Source organism: Lipotes vexillifer, unplaced genomic scaffold (assembly GCF_000442215.2).
Source record: "Lipotes vexillifer unplaced genomic scaffold, Lipotes_vexillifer_v1.1 scaffold442, whole genome shotgun sequence".
Classification (NCBI taxonomy): Eukaryota; Metazoa; Chordata; class Mammalia; order Artiodactyla; family Lipotidae; genus Lipotes; species Lipotes vexillifer.
Window position 1 is genome coordinate 3,883,243 of NW_006790311.1, and position 17,493 is coordinate 3,900,735.

The 17,493-nt window shown below is 50.7% G+C and overlaps 1 protein-coding gene across 1 annotated transcript in view; it reads left to right on the plus strand.

Moving 5' to 3' along the window:
- FLI1 (Fli-1 proto-oncogene, ETS transcription factor) overlaps window positions 1–17,493 on the plus strand; it is a 115,697-nt gene that overhangs the window by 48,682 nt on the left and 49,522 nt on the right. Inside the window, exon 2 of the mRNA XM_007463631.1 lies at window positions 15,064–15,275. Coding sequence (XP_007463693.1) covers window positions 15,064–15,275 — 212 coding nt within the window. The remainder of the gene's footprint in view (window positions 1–15,063; window positions 15,276–17,493) is intronic.

Genomic DNA, 17,493 nt, shown 5'->3' on the forward strand with positions numbered 1-17,493 from the left:
TTCACTGCTCTCCCCTCTTCTGAAATCCCCCTGCCTTGGCCGTTGCCTTCTGCCTACTTTACGGCCTGCCTCTTTCTCGGGAGGCACTGCTCAGCTGCTTTATCGCTTTCGGAGATGCTACACCAGGGTATCTGGGAAAGCCATCGGCCCGGATTGTTGCATGAGCTCACGGTAGCACTAAAAGGCAGCGCCTTACACTTTCCAGAGTTCTTTTGCAGACCCCGCTCTTCTTTAATTTGGTCCTCACAACATACCGTAATTCCTACCGTATTTAATTCAGGATCTTCCCCCATCTCCCTCTCCCAGCATCACCTCCCCCGCCCTGGGCACAGTCGTGATTACACAGCAGACTTGGAGAGGCTGCTCACTTCTCAGGGGACCCTCTATTCACAAGATCACTTGCAGGCATTTACTTCACTACACAGACACAGCCAGATCAGCAGGAGGGAAAGTTTCTACAAATCTCCTAATTCCATTGCAATCAACAAATGCTATTAAAACTCTCCGATGTCATTTTCCACAGACACATTCTTGACTTTTTATCACAGCGCCTGGAGCAAGGCACATGTCCAACCAATATGAATGAATGCCTCAGAGAAGGAATGCTTTTTGTGACAAATATGTTTCACGATCCCATAATGAGACAGGACGTGTTCAAGAAATATCCAAAGTGACCGTCACACATTTTGAGTAGTACGTAGACCAGCCACCAAGCACGAGTGTCTAGAGCCCATGCTGGTTAACGTGGCAATCCCTAGCAAATGTGGCTATTTCAATTTAAATTAACTAAAATTTAAAAATTCAGTTCCTCAGTCACACGGGCCACGTTTCAAATGCTTGTAGCCACCAGGACTAGTGTCTTCTGCGCTGCACAGTGCAGACTGGAGAACGTTTCCTATCGAAGAAAGTTCTACTGGACAGCGCTGGTCTGAAGGACCAAATTCAAGAGTTCAGTTTCTTTCTATGTAAAAGGATCATAGGTTTATGTAAACAGTTTTTGTGTCTTAATTCTGAGTTTATCACAAGACTGAGGTGGAAGAGTATACAAACCCTCGTTCCTCCTTTCCACAATCTCTAACACTTTTTAAGAGTCGTTCAGGCTGGGAGACCTGAAACCTTTCTTGGTTTGGGATTAGAGAGAGCAAGGTGACGACGGGTTCCAAGAAGCGCGGGGTTGGGAAGGTTGACATTGTTGGCTTTGGCCTTCTCGTGAAAATCACCAAGGCCTACAGAACGTGGGAGATCCCAACCGTGAAGAAACCCAAGCAGAAGGTAGCAGCATGAGAACAGTCATCGACAGTGGATCCTGAAGTAAAGGAAACCAAGCAGGGAAGGGAGATGAGAGGCTTTTTGATGAGGTTTTGGACACCTCCTCATGGCTTTCCCACCTAGGAGAGCGGTTTCCCATTTCCCATAAGTTTTTGGAACGTCAAGGATTAAGCCTTACTGCCATCATGACTCCTGTCCTTGGGACAGACAGGCAGGCGTGGCTTCTATGCGGCAAGGCCGGTCCCTCCAGAAGCTTCCAAGAGTCGAACACTAAGTACCCTTTATAGAGAAAGTAACCAAATCAGTCCCAAGTCCCTGGGAACTGTCAGGGGGCTTCAGCTGGGTTTTCTGCTCAACCAGCTTTACTGAGAGTGACAAAGAAAATACCTCCATGTAATCCCACTGAGATGTTTTCATTGGAAGCCCTTGGCAGGACTTGTTCACAAAATATCTGCTTTTCCTATAGATGGATGCCGAGAGACAGGAGGCCCAATGCCAGAATGCCTAGGCTTGGCACTCAAGTCAAACGAGTATGAAGGCCAACCCAGTGGGTGACTGCTTTGAGGGTGGCTGCCAACCGAGAGACCAGCTGTGTACCAGAGGCAGAGTCTGAGCTCCAAGAGGAGCGATGCCTGGCTTCTTGTGTGGAGACCAGGCTGTCCTCGGTTCTCCTTACCTCTTCCCTGGAGTGGGGAGGGCAAGGAGCTGAGGCACACTGCGATCTCTGAGTTACCATAGATGGGGCAGCCCCATAGCGCATCAGGCAAACCAGGATAATTTTAAGAGTGAAAGGAGGCATTCTTAAGCATTTTCTGGCACAAAAGGCATCAGTTGGGACCGTCGCAGGCAAATGGGGCTATAGGATCGATCTGCTAATCGATGATAGGACTGAAGCACTGGCAGGTATCTTGCTCTCGCCTAGTTCAGTCTTTTGTGTTTTGGTAAAGAAACAGGCCCGGAGAAATGAAGTGCTTTTCCTATCTTAAAACCCGTGGATTAGAATAAGAAGGTTAAGCTTAAGGAGTGCTTTACTGTGTGACAGGCATGAGTTAGCATGCTAATATCATCATCACTATTTTACCAAAAAAGAAACTGTGGCACAGAGAGATGAAAAAATTTGCCTAAAGTCACAGAACTAACAAGAGGTACCAGAAGCAAGGTCTCTAAGGGGCCAGCACTGTGCCGTTCAGAGCAAGGACACAGTGGAGAGCCCTTTGCCTCACCCCATCCTCACATTAACCCTTTGCAGTAGGTTCTGTCATTGTGCCCATTTTAGGGATGAGGAAACCAAGGTATCCGTAAGTGTTACTAACGTCTGTGGAAAACCACAAAGAAAGTCCATCCGTGCGGGATTTACTTTCTGGAGAGACAGAGCATCAACCTGTGAAAAACTACAGTATCCAGAAGGAGTTAAATACAAATAAAAGCAACGTGACAAGGCAGTCTAGAATAAGGTGCTGAATCAGTGATGAGATGGAAAGTACTACAGACTTCAACAGAGTGAGAGGTTACTGCGGTGAGCTGCAGGGTGGCAAAACTTCCTGGAAGACGTGGTGGAACTCCAGGCATTCTAGAAGGTCCCTTCCACCCACCTCAGGCTCTACTCCCTCCAGCAGGCCAACCCCCAAGGCCCTCACTCGCTGCCCTCCCATCCCCCCCCACAGAAGTCCCCTACATAAGTCAACCTCCTCCCCAGATTGAGCACCTTGGGGCTCATTTATCTTTGCATCCCCTGTACTGAACGCCTGACATGTAGAAGGTCCTCCATAAACGTTTGGTGAAAAGCTGAGATTTAATGAGGCAGAGGGGATGAGGAAGGGTCTATGCAGGGACGTCTGGATAGAGCAAAGGGAGAAGAAAGCTGGTGTCCACACAGGTGTTTGCAGACACGCAAAGAGCAATCAGAAATATGTATTATAGAGATGTCTACAGGCCGAGCGTGCAGGGGAGAAAGGGGTGGCAGGTCTTATATAACAAGGGGAGAAACTATTTAAAATAGGACATTAAGTCCATCAACAGAGGAGCGGATAAAGATGTGGTACATATACACAATGGAATATTGCTCAGCCATAAAAAGGAACGAAACTGTGCCATTTGCAGAGACGTGGATGGACCTAGAGACTATCATACAAAGTGAAGTAACTCTGAAAGAGAAAAACAAGTAACGTATAGTATCACTTATATGTGGAATCGAGAAAAACGGTAGAGATGAACTTATTTGCAAAGCAGAAGTAGAGACACAGATGTAGAGAACAAACGTATGGATGCCAAGGGGGGAAGGGGGCCGTGGGATGAATTGGGAGATTGGGATTGACATATACACACTACTATGTATTATATAAAGTAGATAACTAATGAGAACCTACTGTATAGCACAGGGAACTCTACTCAGTGCTCTGTGGTGACCTAAATGGGAAGGAAATCCAAAAAAGAGGGGATATATGTATACATATAATTGATTCACTTTGCTGTACAGGAGAAACTAGCACAGCATTGTAAAGCAACTATACTCCAATAAAAATTAATTTTAAAAAATAGGACATTAAAATGCAAGAGAAGGAACAAGAAAGGGGGAAACGAACAGAAGGTACAAATGGAGTAGAGGAGCAGAGTACAGAAAACCCAGGAGGTGGGCAGAGACGGGGCCAGGATGGCCGAGCCAGCCCAGAAGACGCACCTCTGTGGGCACCTCCTCTGGTCACTCCCATCCTTGTGCTGCTGCAGCAATCTGGTAACCATATGCCCTGGGGCCACAGAAGAACTAAACACCTTGGCTAGAATAGCTCATCCAGATGTGAAAGTTGGAAATCCTGCACACTCAGGACTAGCTGGGCCTGAGGTCAACCAGCGTGGCTCCTTGGGCATGAATCACGGAAAGGAAACAGCTCTTAAGCGCTGGGAAATGGATTCAGGATCCTCTTTGCCCAACGCCCTGGAGAAAATGAAGTCAAACGGAGTCACTCGTGCTGGGCCCCGGGTGTCCGTCAAGGTGAAGTGGACTCTCCCCTCTCCCTGGCCAGGGCCAGCAGGGCTCACAGATATGGACACCCTGCTTCTTGAGGCTGGTTTTGCTTTTGCCCTCCTGCCAGGATGCTCCCTGGGTGTAGCTGGAAGAATAGATCGAAGGGCCCCTACGTGCTTGTTTCCTGCCGGGCTTCCTGTGATTATGAGGGCACCCGTTGCCACGGAAACCATCACATGAGGAAATCAGCAGATAAGATCACAGCTTCTAGGAAAAGGACCTCGAGTGCTTTTTTGGTGGTGGGAGGGGGTGCGGAGTAGTCAGTGGCTTCGTGTTTAAACTTGAGCAAGAGACGGTCACTGGGTGCGGCGGGTTAAAAAAATGGACAAGCCTGGGTGCAAGGCTTAATGTCTCGTGGCCGAGAGTGAGCCGAAGGTCTGGCTGGCAGCAGAGGTGCTGGCAGGAATGGGACGCTCTCGGTGTTTCCCATCATGCTCTGGGGTTCTCATCCATCAAAAACATTTGTTGCACACCTGCTAGGTGCCAGGGACTGTGCAAGCTGCTGGATGCAGACAGTGACTAAGATTGACGTGGTCCCTCTCTTTGGGCTGCTTCTAGCAGCAAAACTGGTCTTTGAGACAAAGGATGGGAAAGTTCCCGGGACCCGTGGCATTGGAGAAGCACCCAAGAATACATGCCATCTACATTTCCTCCCTTCCCAGACGCTTGCAAAAGATGTCAGAAGGCGTCGTCAAGACTGGTAGACCAACGTCTGCTTCCCCTGGGGGAGCCCATCGATTCAGACCTGCACTGCCTCCGCCCCCTGCTTCCCTTCGTCACCCTCTCGTCACCACAGACCAGACTGAGCTCGTCTTGGTCCAGCTAGCAGGCCAGAGCCATAAAGACCAAGCCCCAAGGGAAACTCTTAGAGCCCCCCCACTCCCCAGTCTCAGGAACTGCATCCCATCCCCCGGCCCATCCCATCAGCCCACGATGGGGGAAATTCAGACTGTGAGGAAACACTGCAGCCGCTCCCCACCAGGATGCTTCTTCCAAGCTTTCAGCTCTCCGTGATCAGGGCAGTGCGGCCATTCATCATCGTCGAAGAGCATTAAACGTTCAGTAGGAGACGGTTAGAATTTGCCAGGAACCAAGAGGTTAGGTAATTTGCCCAAAGTTGCACAGCCAGTAAAGCCCCGCATTGACCCAGCTGGCAGCCCGTGTCTTTTATTGGAACGGATTTTACAACGGCACCCTATGGAGTGAAGAGAGCAGAGAAGTGGTTTGTTTCCTTTGTACCCTTTGTCTTTGACCCCTCCTGCAGCAGACATGCTCGGGGACCCTCTGGGGGACAAGGCGGCTCCCAGCCCATCTCATGCCACCACTTCCGCAATCGGAAAAGCAGAGCAAGGAAAACATTCTGATGTATAACCACTCATGTGGTGCCACGGGGGCACCAGGGCACCAACTCCTGGTATTGGAGCAGAGTCCCAGAGGACCCACGGTGCCAATCTTCGACCCTTTAGTCATCATCATCCCGGGGCAGAGAAGGGCAGGAGGGGGCTTAGAGCAACAGCACTGAGCCACCAGTGTGGAAGCATCCTGTATTTTTAATGACTGGTACAGCCACTGCTGTGCAACCAGGCAGAATACAGTCCCAGTGCAAGGGATGAGCAGTGAACTCCATTGGGAACTACGGCTGGTCCGGTGTCCAGGATGGCCGCCTTGCCCGCCTGCTTCTCCCCATGGCATCTGGGGGTGTGTTTTGATGGCTGACAGTTCTCTCTTCATCATCACCCCTTTGCACCTGGCAGGGCTTTATTTAACCCTTCCAGCCAATCGGAACTGGCAGGAGAATACGGCCTTGATTTCACAGAAGAGAACATCTAAGCTTCCCAACCACAGCGAGGCCTCACATCCCACCCTCTTGTCACCCTGTCCCTTGGGAACCTCAGGGTCCACCTCTGTGGTCAGGTCACTCCTTATTATTAGAGAGGGGCTTGGTCCCCGGAGTGTCGAATGTAACAAGTTATACACAACAGATCATGGCTGGCCTTTTCACACTCCACATTGTCATCGAGAGGAAAGAGCTTGAAGAGTGGTCAGCCCCATTGTAAAGAAACAGAAGGGGCAACACACTGTAAAATGTTCCCTTCTCGGAGCTCAGACTAACCTTCCATCTGCCTTCCTGTTAGCATCCACATTCAGCACTTTTCTTCTTTTCAGCATTAAAGTCGTTCTCTGTGGGAGGAGAATGTAACTTTGATCTTTAGAGATCCCTTTAAATGTGGTTAGGGTCAAAAACGTGACTGTGAAAACTCAATGTCAACAGGCAAAGGTAAATACCCATGGGAGACGTGGAGAAGCATCTAATGGGAGACGGTGATTAACAGGGGCCTCCAGCTCTGGATTCTGTTACATGGCCATCTTTATGGAACGCCAAGACCCTCTCCTCTGAACTCATTTAGGCTCATTCCCTTAATTTATTAAACTCCATTAAATAAACTACTTTCATCTGCAAAGGATTCCAATTCCATCTTCTAGGGCCTTGGCTGGCTGCCTTTCTCCGGGCGGGCCACAGCAGGAGCCCCCTCCCCAGTTAGTGAAGATCTAAGTGACAAGGAGTGGGCATGGAGGCCTGGGGGCGGGGCGGGGATGAGGTTAGAAATTTCAATAAACTACTTTAGAAATCAGCCAAACACTCTGAGTTTCCAGGGCCAATTTGGCTGTGCGGCGGAGCCCAGGATAGGATTAGACAGAGTTAGCAAACGGGGAACAGTTTGGGGGGAAGAGTATAAGCTTTGCAGTCAGGCTATGGGTTGGAGAGTCACTAGTTCAGTTTTCTTCACAGTAATGTGAGAATCCTAACTCACATCCTAAAAGGCTAAATGAGGTGATGGTTGTAAAAGTTCCTTGAAAGCTTCATGTTATCACATTATACTTGTTCTGTTTGTTCTTTCTAATTTTGAAAAGTGGTCCCTGCTTGTTGTTTGTTTGTTTTCTCACTGTTGTTTGTCTGGGGTAATTCGCCTACATGGTTATCAGAGGAGTCAGGCCTTATGGCTGAGCCTGACCCTCCTTCACTGTACGAACCTGGAGACGTTAGGCTTTGGGCCTCCGCTTCCCCGCGGAGTCTGTCCTGGTGCTGATTTCTGCCAGCCCCTGCCAGTAACCATAGTGAGAAGGTTACTCGCACAATCCTCCTCTACCTCCTTTGAATATGGATCTCTTGTTGCTGATTAAAGTGATAGGAGATGCTCCAGTCGCTACATGAGAAATCACCCCCAAATCTAGTGGCACAAAACAATTATTATGCTTATAAGTTCTGTCAACCTTCGTTGAAGGTTCCTCACTCCCAGGCCTGGAGGCTGATGCTGGCTGGTGGCTGGTGGCCTCAGTTGCTCTGTGTGTGGACCTCTCCATGTAGTTTCTCTGCTCAGGCTGGTGTGGGCTTCCTCACAGGATGGTGGCTGGTTTCCAAGGGCTAGAGGCCCAAGAGAGAACGAGAAGCAGGTGGAAGTCCTAATGCATCTATCACCTGGCCTTGGAAGTCCTGCAAGGCCACTTCTGCCACCTTCCACCTGCTGAGGCGTCATAAAGTCTCCTCTGGGTTCAGGGGGAGGGAAATAGATGCAGCCTCTCGGTGGGGAGTGACAAAGATTGGAAGTACTGATGTGGCTGTTTTGGGGCAAAGGCAACCTTCCCGACCTGAGCAGGGTACCTGCGCTGCTCCGTGCGGAAGAGCTTTCAGTTAAAGTTGGGTGACTGATCAATGTTTCCATCTTCTTCCTTATCCAGCTTTGCAGAACATTTACCTCCTCTTCCCTTTGGCACCTGCCCTCTGTGGGATGGAAATAACCGGAAAAATTTGGGCACGGGGCTGGCAATTAGAAGGGAGGGAGAGGCCAAAGGGAGAGTAAACTCACAGGAGCCACCTCTCCTGACACTTCAGATGAGAATGTGCTGACCAACACCCCCAGCACACACACACACACACACACACACACACACACACACACACACACACACACACACCAACTGCTGCAGAGCCTGCTGGTTTCCCAAAACAGAGAAGACAGAGGACTTTGCTCCCTAGAATCCTGTCTGCATTTTGTATGCTCTCTGGCTGCCAGGAGAAAGGACTTCACGTCATTATGCAGAGAATGTAACAAAAAGCCACAGCTCGTGGGCTCCCTGCGGTGACCCAGGGGTGAGCTTTCCAGAGGCCTGGTCTGGAAGTCGTGGACCCACTGAGCAGGGGCAGAGGCAGGGAACTCAGTCTGGTCGCTTTTGACCTCTTTTTCACTTGCTCCAGCAGAGTTCCTGAGCCACAGAAAGCTGTCCTTACAAGTTTTGGGGCAGGACGAGGGGAGAGGAGGGGAAGGAAACAACATAGGGTCAGTTCTTCTCAGGCCCATCTTTTGGGTCATTCCCTGCGCTAGAAATGAATACTCAGCCTAATTGTAAGAATCAGGAAAGGGTGGGGGATAATTGGGTCTTTTCCTTCTCTAACTCCATTTGGCCTATCACCGTGGCCCGTGTGTGTCCTTGCTGCACATGGATGACAGCAGACATTTCTTTCATGCACTCCTGCAGAGAATGGGGAGATCCTCACGGCACCCTCTCCAGCATTTTCCTTCTCTGCCTGCATCTCTGCTAAGGTCTTTGGAGATGCAGTTGTTGGCTCACCACTGATGTCAGCCAGGCCATCATGTGGCCATGCTCTGACCACATCCCCCATCACTCAACTGATGTGAACATGGAAAATATCCTTTGCTTAATCTAAGGGAAACAAATGGTGGAAGACACATCTGCTGGTATTTAAAAAAAAAAAAAAAGGAAAAGAGAGGGGAAAAAACGTATATATGGCAAATTCCAAAATAAGGGAAGTTTATTTATTAGTGAATTCACAGTTATGCACGTGGCATTCTTCTGATATTTACCACATGCCTGATGTAGGAACAGCAGGATGAGTGGGTGCTGGCCACCTCCTCCCCTCGTTTGCAGGATTATTTCAGTGCCTTATTTGTGCCTCCTAGAGGCCTGAATTCAGAAGCTAGAAAGTGAGAGGGCTGGAGCTGCAATGGAGCAAAATCTGATGGTTTGCAAGGAGAAGGAGAAACATAGATTAGGAAGTAGGTTCTCTTTTCTGGAAGCCCATGGAATCTGCATTTCAAATCCAACTATTATCTTCAAACCGGCTCACTTTGAACCTTGGGCAACCTTGGTCACTTTTAAGTAACCGACACAGTTCAGAAGAAGGAATCTCTCAGGCTTTATCTGTCTCCCCTCGCCCTGCCCCCATCTCCAACCCAAAGGGTCCCAAGGCATCTCTCAGCATTGTGCTTCTTTTAAAAAAAAACTTTTTTTTTGTTTGTTTGCTTTTTTTGTTTTAGTGTTTGCTGTGTCCTAAGAACTTTAGGCTCTTGATTTAGGGAGTTCACTTACCTCGTTTTATATTTATTCAAAATCTGCCAGATTAGGTACTGTTATTATCACCATTCTACAGATGAGGAAATGAAGTTTGTAAAGTATAAATAAATTGCACTAGGTGGTGCATTGATGACTAACTGATGGAACTTGGACTGGAACTCAAATCTTTCTGACTCCAAAGATTGTGCTCTGTGTACATCTCAACAGACATAAAGAGTTACCCTCAAAGAAGTTATAGTCTAACTGGGAGGTGGATGGTAATGGTTAAGTGCCCAGACAGCAGATCTGAATTTGAATCCCAGGTCACACTCACTTGCTACATCACCTGAGCTAGTGAGTTCAATTCTCTGAATATCCATTTCCTTATCTGAAAAATAGAGGTGATAACAGTACATCCCTCGTAGAATTGCAGGGAGGATTAAATTAGATCGCTCAGGGAAACTGGATTTGCACTAAATAAATGCTATGATAATCGTCTGCTACTTTGATCTGTTTTCTATAATGATGACAGGGATGTATTATAAGTGATGTGTTAAAGGCACCTTAACACAGATTGGGTAAGAAGCACCAGGACTAGTGCCCTCTGGCCGTGTCCATCTGCGGGCTCCCTGGGCCAGCAGGGCATCCTGGGAAGGAAAGCTGACACAGTTTGGTCAGCATTTCTACAACCAGTATGACTATCCGCTTAGCTCGGAAGTCAAGCTGCCATTCCAAGTAGTTGCCCTTGCCTGAGTGCTCTGGTAAACGGGTCAAGTGGGATACTGATGTGCTGGACCACTTCCCTGCTTGGAGTCAAGGGGCCCTGTGCCTCCCTCTGGGTCTAGGTCTCAGTGGCTGAGGGACCAGAGCCTGTCCTAAGTGACAGGCCTTTCCTTCCCAGCACTCAGCAGAGCAAAGGGATGTGCTTCGCAGAATCCAGTTACTAAGCAAGTCAGGGCTGACTTCCCAGGGACAGCGACAAGGGACCCCAGACTGAGCACCACACGGGATTAGGGCCACGCCCTCTGTCCTTCCCACCGAAGTCAGTTTTCCTGCCATGTGCTCTACAGCAACCCGGACTCAGCAAGTCTTTAAAGGATCATTTGACTTCCTCTGAATGAAGGGATCAGTGTCAGGTCCAAAGTCAAAAGGAGAAGTGAAGGAACCCAGCCACGCTGAGAACAGTGTGTGAACGTTTATGCTGATGTTCTCTCTGTCTTCAGCCCATCATCCTGGAGGTAAACACTCAGCAACCATCCCTCAGTATAAAGGTCTTGAACCCCAACTGTGTACTCATTCCTATAAAGAGTTTTAAGTACAGGTAAGAGTTTCATGTTGAAACTTTTATAAATTTTAAGAATTTAAGTAAAAGTAAACAGCTTCTAAGACATAGGGAAGTGTGTAACAAGCTACAGGCATGTTGTTGATCCGACTGCCAGCTCAACAGCTCCTCAGCTGGGCAAAGCAGCTCCTTGGTGCCGACGCCCCCCATCAAATCACCCCCAGGGACTTCCGGGACCCCCAGTGGGGACAAGATTCTGTCATACAAGTACGATGGCCACACTCACTTCAGGCCGTGCTCCTGTCGGCCTCTTCCTGCCCCACGCCCGTCTTCCTGCAATGCGCCGCTGCCCCAAAAGCAGCTTGGAAAAGGCTCGCCACTGCCCATTGGGAACATGCCATGGGCTTGGTCTCGAGACACCCCCAAAGCTCCAGCCTTGAATGGCAAAACGCCGTTGTTTCCTTTCAGAGCCAGTGTGAATCTTTTCCCCAGCTCTCACACTTCACCAGGATCCCAAAGCAGCTTGTTTGGGGCCTGGTCTGCCCAAATCTACAATTCCCACTTAATGGTCCTCATCTCCTTCCCCTGCTCGTGTTAGGTTTTCTGATCCCGTCCAGGAGGCCAGACAAGGAACCGTTCTCTTGCATCTTCTCTCTCCCCAGCTTCTCCCAGCCACCAATTCTTTTCTCCACCATGTGATGAAATTTTTTAAGAAAGCCTTTTCCCTATCAATGGCTGCAAACAGAAAAGTGTGTGTGTGTGTGTGTGTGTGTGTGTGTGTGTGTGTGTGTGTGTACGTGTATGTTTACCCAAGCAGTAGTCTCACTTGACCTTTCAAAGCTCAAATGAGTCACAGGGCATTATTATCAGGGAAGGTTTCATGGAGCAAGGAAGATTTCATTTACCTACAAAATGGGAAGAATTGGATGTGTGTCCGGAGCAGGGGGCAAAGAAAGGATGCTCCCAGCGCAAGTCTAAGACACAGGAGGGCACTTGAAGGCCTGTTTAGTGGAGCAGTAGAAACAGCGAGCCTGGGGCAGGAGGTGCAGCCTGAATGTCATGAACGGGGAACGTGGATGGTGGGCCGCCGGGGCGAAGCTGAGTTCTTGGAAAGCAGGCAGATGAGAATAGATTTGCAATGGATGAAACCGAGGATGCTCTCGGAGGGATCTGAGCCGCAGTTGTGGCAGATGACGGTATTTACAGCTTTCAAGGGAGCTGGATCTGGCAGGGGAACGTGCAGGGTGGGCTGGGTGAGGGACTGGGTGCTCGCTCACGGAGGAAAGAGTCTGAAAAACACAGCGGAGGGAGCCAAGGACAGGACTGGACAGAGAGGGGAAGGGGGGGCGCCCTGGAGTAAACCAGGGCCCTCTCCTGTGACGTGGCCCCTCGGCTGGAGTTTCCTTTGATTGTGAACTGAAGGGAACTTTTTCCCAAAATGAGTTCAAACCGGTTTTGTACCATTTACCACACTGCACTTTGTTCTGTAAAGTATTTTTTCTCATCTGCTTAAGAAGTCTCTCCTTGGTCAGCCTCCAGAAATTCCAGCTTGGTCTTATCTGGCCTCTGTTGCAACCTCTTTGCTGTGAACCCTGGTTTCGCCATCTGCTTGGTCCCTCTGACTTGACTACCCTGCTTCTCTGCTCCCTGACCTGCCATCCCTGGGGATAATGATGGTAGGGAACTTTGCCCGAGTATCACTAACCCCGGTCCTGCCTCCCAGGCTTCCTGGCCTCCGTTATTCCATCATCCTCTCCCCCAACCCAGAGGAAAGGAGATGGAAGAAATACTTTAATTGGAAACGCCAAGATTTGTGCATGATCAAGCAAGCATGTAAGCCGCTCTCCATGGCGGAAGATGATACCTGATTCCTTAGGTGTAGTCTGTTTTTGTAGCAGAACTGGTGACTGTTCATGCGTCACCCAAAGGGCATTTATGGGTCCTAGTTCGTAATGCATTTCCGCTCCTAGTGTAGAACCCCAGGAAGTTCATGGGCTCAGATTCAGGCCTCTGGAAGATGACAGTGACTTTTCAAGTTGACTTTTCAACTTGGAACCACTGTGTGCCTGGAGGACAGTTCAGATCCCTGGTTTGGGGTGTGGAGCCAGCACGGATCCCTAATTGAAATGGACAATGGATATCATAACCAACAGACAAATGGTTCCAAGAAGCACAACTTTCCTCTGAGCATGACACAGGGCAGCAGGTGGAAAGTGAAGGATCCCAGTAGATTGTAGGTCTGAATCAAGGGACCCGCCCTGTCCTTTCCATACTGTGCAGGCAGCTCAGCTTTGAAACTGCCGTCTCCGGCCATGTCTATACTCTGCAAAGCCTTCTGGTGTAGGAGCAGACTTCCCGGACTGTGTTCTAGTTATTCTTTCCTGATCCCAGCCGGAAACAGCTGCAGAAGAGCCTCTTCCTTTGAAGTATGGCTGTCCTCCTGCTGGGGTTGAGAACAGCCGTGGGAGAAAGGGCGACACTTAGCTGGTAGAGCAGATTGTAATTTTATAGGTATGGGAGCGGGGGCTAAAGTAAAGGTGCCATAGTAGGGCTGCCATAGCAAAATACTACCGACAGTGTGGCTCAGGCAACAGAAATGTATTTTCTCACAGCTCTGAAAGCCGGAAATCCAAAATGGGGCGCTGGCGGGTCCTGAGGCCTCTTCTTGGCTTGCAGATAAGCTGCCCCCTTGCTGCTTCCCCACATGGTGGTCCTTCTGTGCCCACCACCCCTGGTGTCTCTCCATGTTTCCAAATATCCTCCTCTTATAAGGACATCAGTCATATTGGATTAGGACCTACCCAAAAGGCCTCATTTCAGCTTAAGCATCTCTTTAAAATTCTTATCTCGAAACACAGTCAGATTCTGAGGAACTGGGGTTAGGGCTTCAACATATGAATTTTAAGGGCACAACTCAGACCATAGTAGGTGGCCTAAGAGAATCTTTACTTGAAGCTAATAACCATCAAAGCTAACTTTACTGGGTGTCACTATGTGCCAGAGACTGTGCTAGACATTTCTCCTGTAATATTACATCACCTCTCCACGATTACAGATTGTGTAATTATATTTAGATTATATTGATTATGATTAATTCTAGATGGTGAATTACGACCTTTTCTGAAACGTGGTCAACTTAATTTGGTGGAATTGCGTGATCTAGTGACCATCACACCCCAGTCCACGACCTGGGTCACTGTGATCTGCCATGAGCTGGATGATGAGAGAATCTCATTACCCTGCTTCGGTCGGTAGACCTCCGGAAAGTGCGATGCTGCCGCCTTTCTTCGTCCGCCGTCTCCACCTGTCCCGGCAGGTGATGGGACAGTAGGCATGGGAAGATCAGCCCTGACTCCTCCATCCACATAGCTGGGATTCCGCCCTCTTTCCAGGGCAGGCTGAATCCTCACATTTAGGACTGGAAACTGTCATCTGAAGGAATCAGGCAGGAAAGGATGACGGAGCACTGTGTCCCGGGGAGGCAGGCAGCCTCCCATCTGCATCTCAGATGCGTAAGATGCCCCAGCACATCCTAGAGCGCCTCTAAGCAAACAAGCTAGACACCTGTACCTAGGTCTTCTCATTCAATCACCTATCAACTCTGAAAAAGCTATTCTTATTCCTGTTTGCAGAGAAGAAAACTGAAACTGGAGGGGACCACAACCCTGGGCCTCACGCTTCTTCCCTGGTGTGACCTTGAGCCACATACTTAACCTCTTCGGGTGGGTCTCACTGGCCTCACCTGTAGAAGAAATGTCCCCACTCCTATGCCCCATAGCTTGACTGCTTCCCCAGCTAGTAAGGGGCACTTCTGTTTATCCCGAGAGAGCCCAGGGTTCAAGCACCACCCCAACCCACGCGTGTGCTCTGTGTGACCATTCTTCCTGGCCTTCCGCTCCCCACACTCCTTTCTGGGGGTCCCAGCCTAGAGACCCAACAGATGGACACACTCCCGGGGGTCTGCATCCCCGCTCCACTCCCCAGACTGCCTCATCACCCAGGGTAACCTGCAGAGAACCCATCAAGCTTGCACAACTGGGCAGCCCTGGGCCAGCCCGCCGGTTCCCAGGGAGGGTAGGTGGGGAGTGGTGCTGGCTGAAGAGTGACGCCGGGCTTCTGTCTCCTTTCCGCCCTCCAGGAGGCTCTGTCGGTGGTGAGCGACGACCAGTCCCTCTTTGACTCCGCGTACGGACCGGCGGCCCATCTCCCCAAGGCCGACATGACCGCCTCCGGGAGTCCCGACTACGGCCAGCCCCATAAGATCAACCCCCTCCCCCCGCAGCAGGAGTGGATGAATCAGCCCGTGAGGGTCAGTGTCAAGCGGGAGTACGACCACATGAACGGGTCCAGGTAAGCCCGCCAGGCCTGTGCTGCCCAGGGTCGGGGGCTGGGGGAGGCTGGGCCCCCACCCCCACCCCCAGCTCGCTCCTCTGGGGCTGAGTCAGCAGATCTGGCACCGAGGGGTGTCTGCAGCAGATGGGGCTCTGGTGCTGGGCCGGGGAGCCCGAGCCAGTCCCTAGAGAGCTGGGGTGAGAGGGTTACTTGAGGGTTGCAGCAGAGCAGGGCCGGAAGCCCCCCTGCTCTCTGGGCTCCGAGGCAGCCCTCAGGCCCACGACACTAACAGGCACTTTTGGAGCATCTACGTTACGTCAGGCCCAGGTGCAGCCCCTCTTAGGGATAATGAAGCAATAAGATACTCTTCCGTGTCTTGTTCCAGATACTTGGCCTCTCTGGGTGGGTCTCACCAGAGCAAAGATGACCAAAGCATTCTTGGAGTAAAAGTCCAGGATGATGATGAGGGCTCCCCGTGCAAGGGAGGACATGTCACACTTGGAAAGTGTGTTGGGAGTTAGTGCCGCCCGGGGCTGGGAAGACTTTGCAGATAGAGATGGACAGGAGAGGCCTGAGGAGAAGAAAATCATAGCGACGAGGGCGAGCACACCTGGGGGACGGGTGGCCCAGGGTCCAGTCCTGCCTCTGAACGTGGGCCAGTTACGGGTCCCTCTGAGCACCAGTGGCCTCCTTTCTGCACGGCTGGAGCATTTACTCTTCCATAGGCTTGTTACAAGGGTCGACAGTGATGCTGTAGGAGAAAGGACCCAGGACAGGGCCCTGGACTAGGAAAGTGCTGGATATCCCAATAGTGACCGTCATGAGCCAAGGTCGAAAACAGAGAAAATGGTAGCCTCGTTCATGAAACGTCAGGCAAGCCAAGGGGCCTACAGCACAGGGAGATAAAAACGGAAATTAAGAGAGAGCCCTGGGGCTTCCCTGGTGGCGCAGTGGTTGAGAGTCCGCTTGCCGATGCAGGGGACACGGGTTTGTGCCCCGGTCCGGGAGGATCCCACATGCCGCGGAGCGGCTGGGCCCGTGAGCCATGGCCGCTGAGCCTGCGCGTCCGCAGCCTGTGCTCCGCAACGGGAGAGGCCACAATGGTGAGAGGCCCGCGTACCGCAAAAAAAAAATAAAAGACAGCCCTGATGGACAGGCTAAGAAAATAGGGAATGTATTCCACATGCAGACGCCCACTTGAAACATAGACGTGACATCTGAACATCATCAGAGCTGTGACTTGAAAGCTAAGGATCATTGTACACAGAGAGTGGGGAGGGGAGAGTCGGAAAGATAAGTAAAGAAGTTAGTGAAATATCCCAGGTAGGAAATTAGATGGTTCTGAACTAGAGTGATGGCACTGATTGTGGAAATAAAAGCGGAAAGACACGTGAGGGACATATCCGGGGGATAAATATTGCACTGGGGGGAGGGGTTTGTGAGAGGAAAGAATCAAAGATTGGCAAAGCTTGGGTGTTTCCAAGAAGGACAGAGTGCCAGCAGCAGTCACGGGGGCAGGAGGAGGACGTGCTCTGAGTAGGGATGTCAACGTTCCCCATCAGATACGTCGGGAGCAATCAGCAGGACATCCAGATAAAAACATCTACGAGGCCCTGGAAACCGAAGCTCAGATACTACTGGGGTTTGGAATTTAGGCTTGGGCATCATCGTGGAAGAGTTCTAACTGTGCTGGTGGATGAGGTCACGGAGGAAACAAGTCTAGAGAGAGCAGGAGGGGTGCGCGGGTGGTGGGGAGGCACCCCCCGGATGGCCCTGGTCTCGGACCTGCCTGTGGAGACACCCGGCCCCAACACACTCCAACCCCACTGGCCCAAACCAGCCACTGGGATCCCAGCCACCTCCCCAGCCTCTAGGATTTCAGGGAGGCTCAGGGGGTCCGAGCCAGGAACCCCTCCAGTGAGTGAGTGTCTCTCCACAGAGGGAATGAGGGTAATGACCTGCCCCCAGCACAGGGAGGACGGAGTTTGTCAAACATCTTTCCACGTTACCATTTGCCCCCCACCACTCTCCCATGAGGTCCATATTGTAATTGCATCTTGACATACAGAGGCAAAGTGGGCTTTACGGTGGTAAATGACTTGCCTAAGGATTCAGAGGAGGCAGCGCTGGCCCCGGAGCCCAGGCTCTCGGATCCTGGCCCCCTGTGGCCCACCTTTCCGCCCCCTCTGCCTGCGTGTTGTGCCTTTGCCACCGTCTCAACGTCTGCCGACACCCA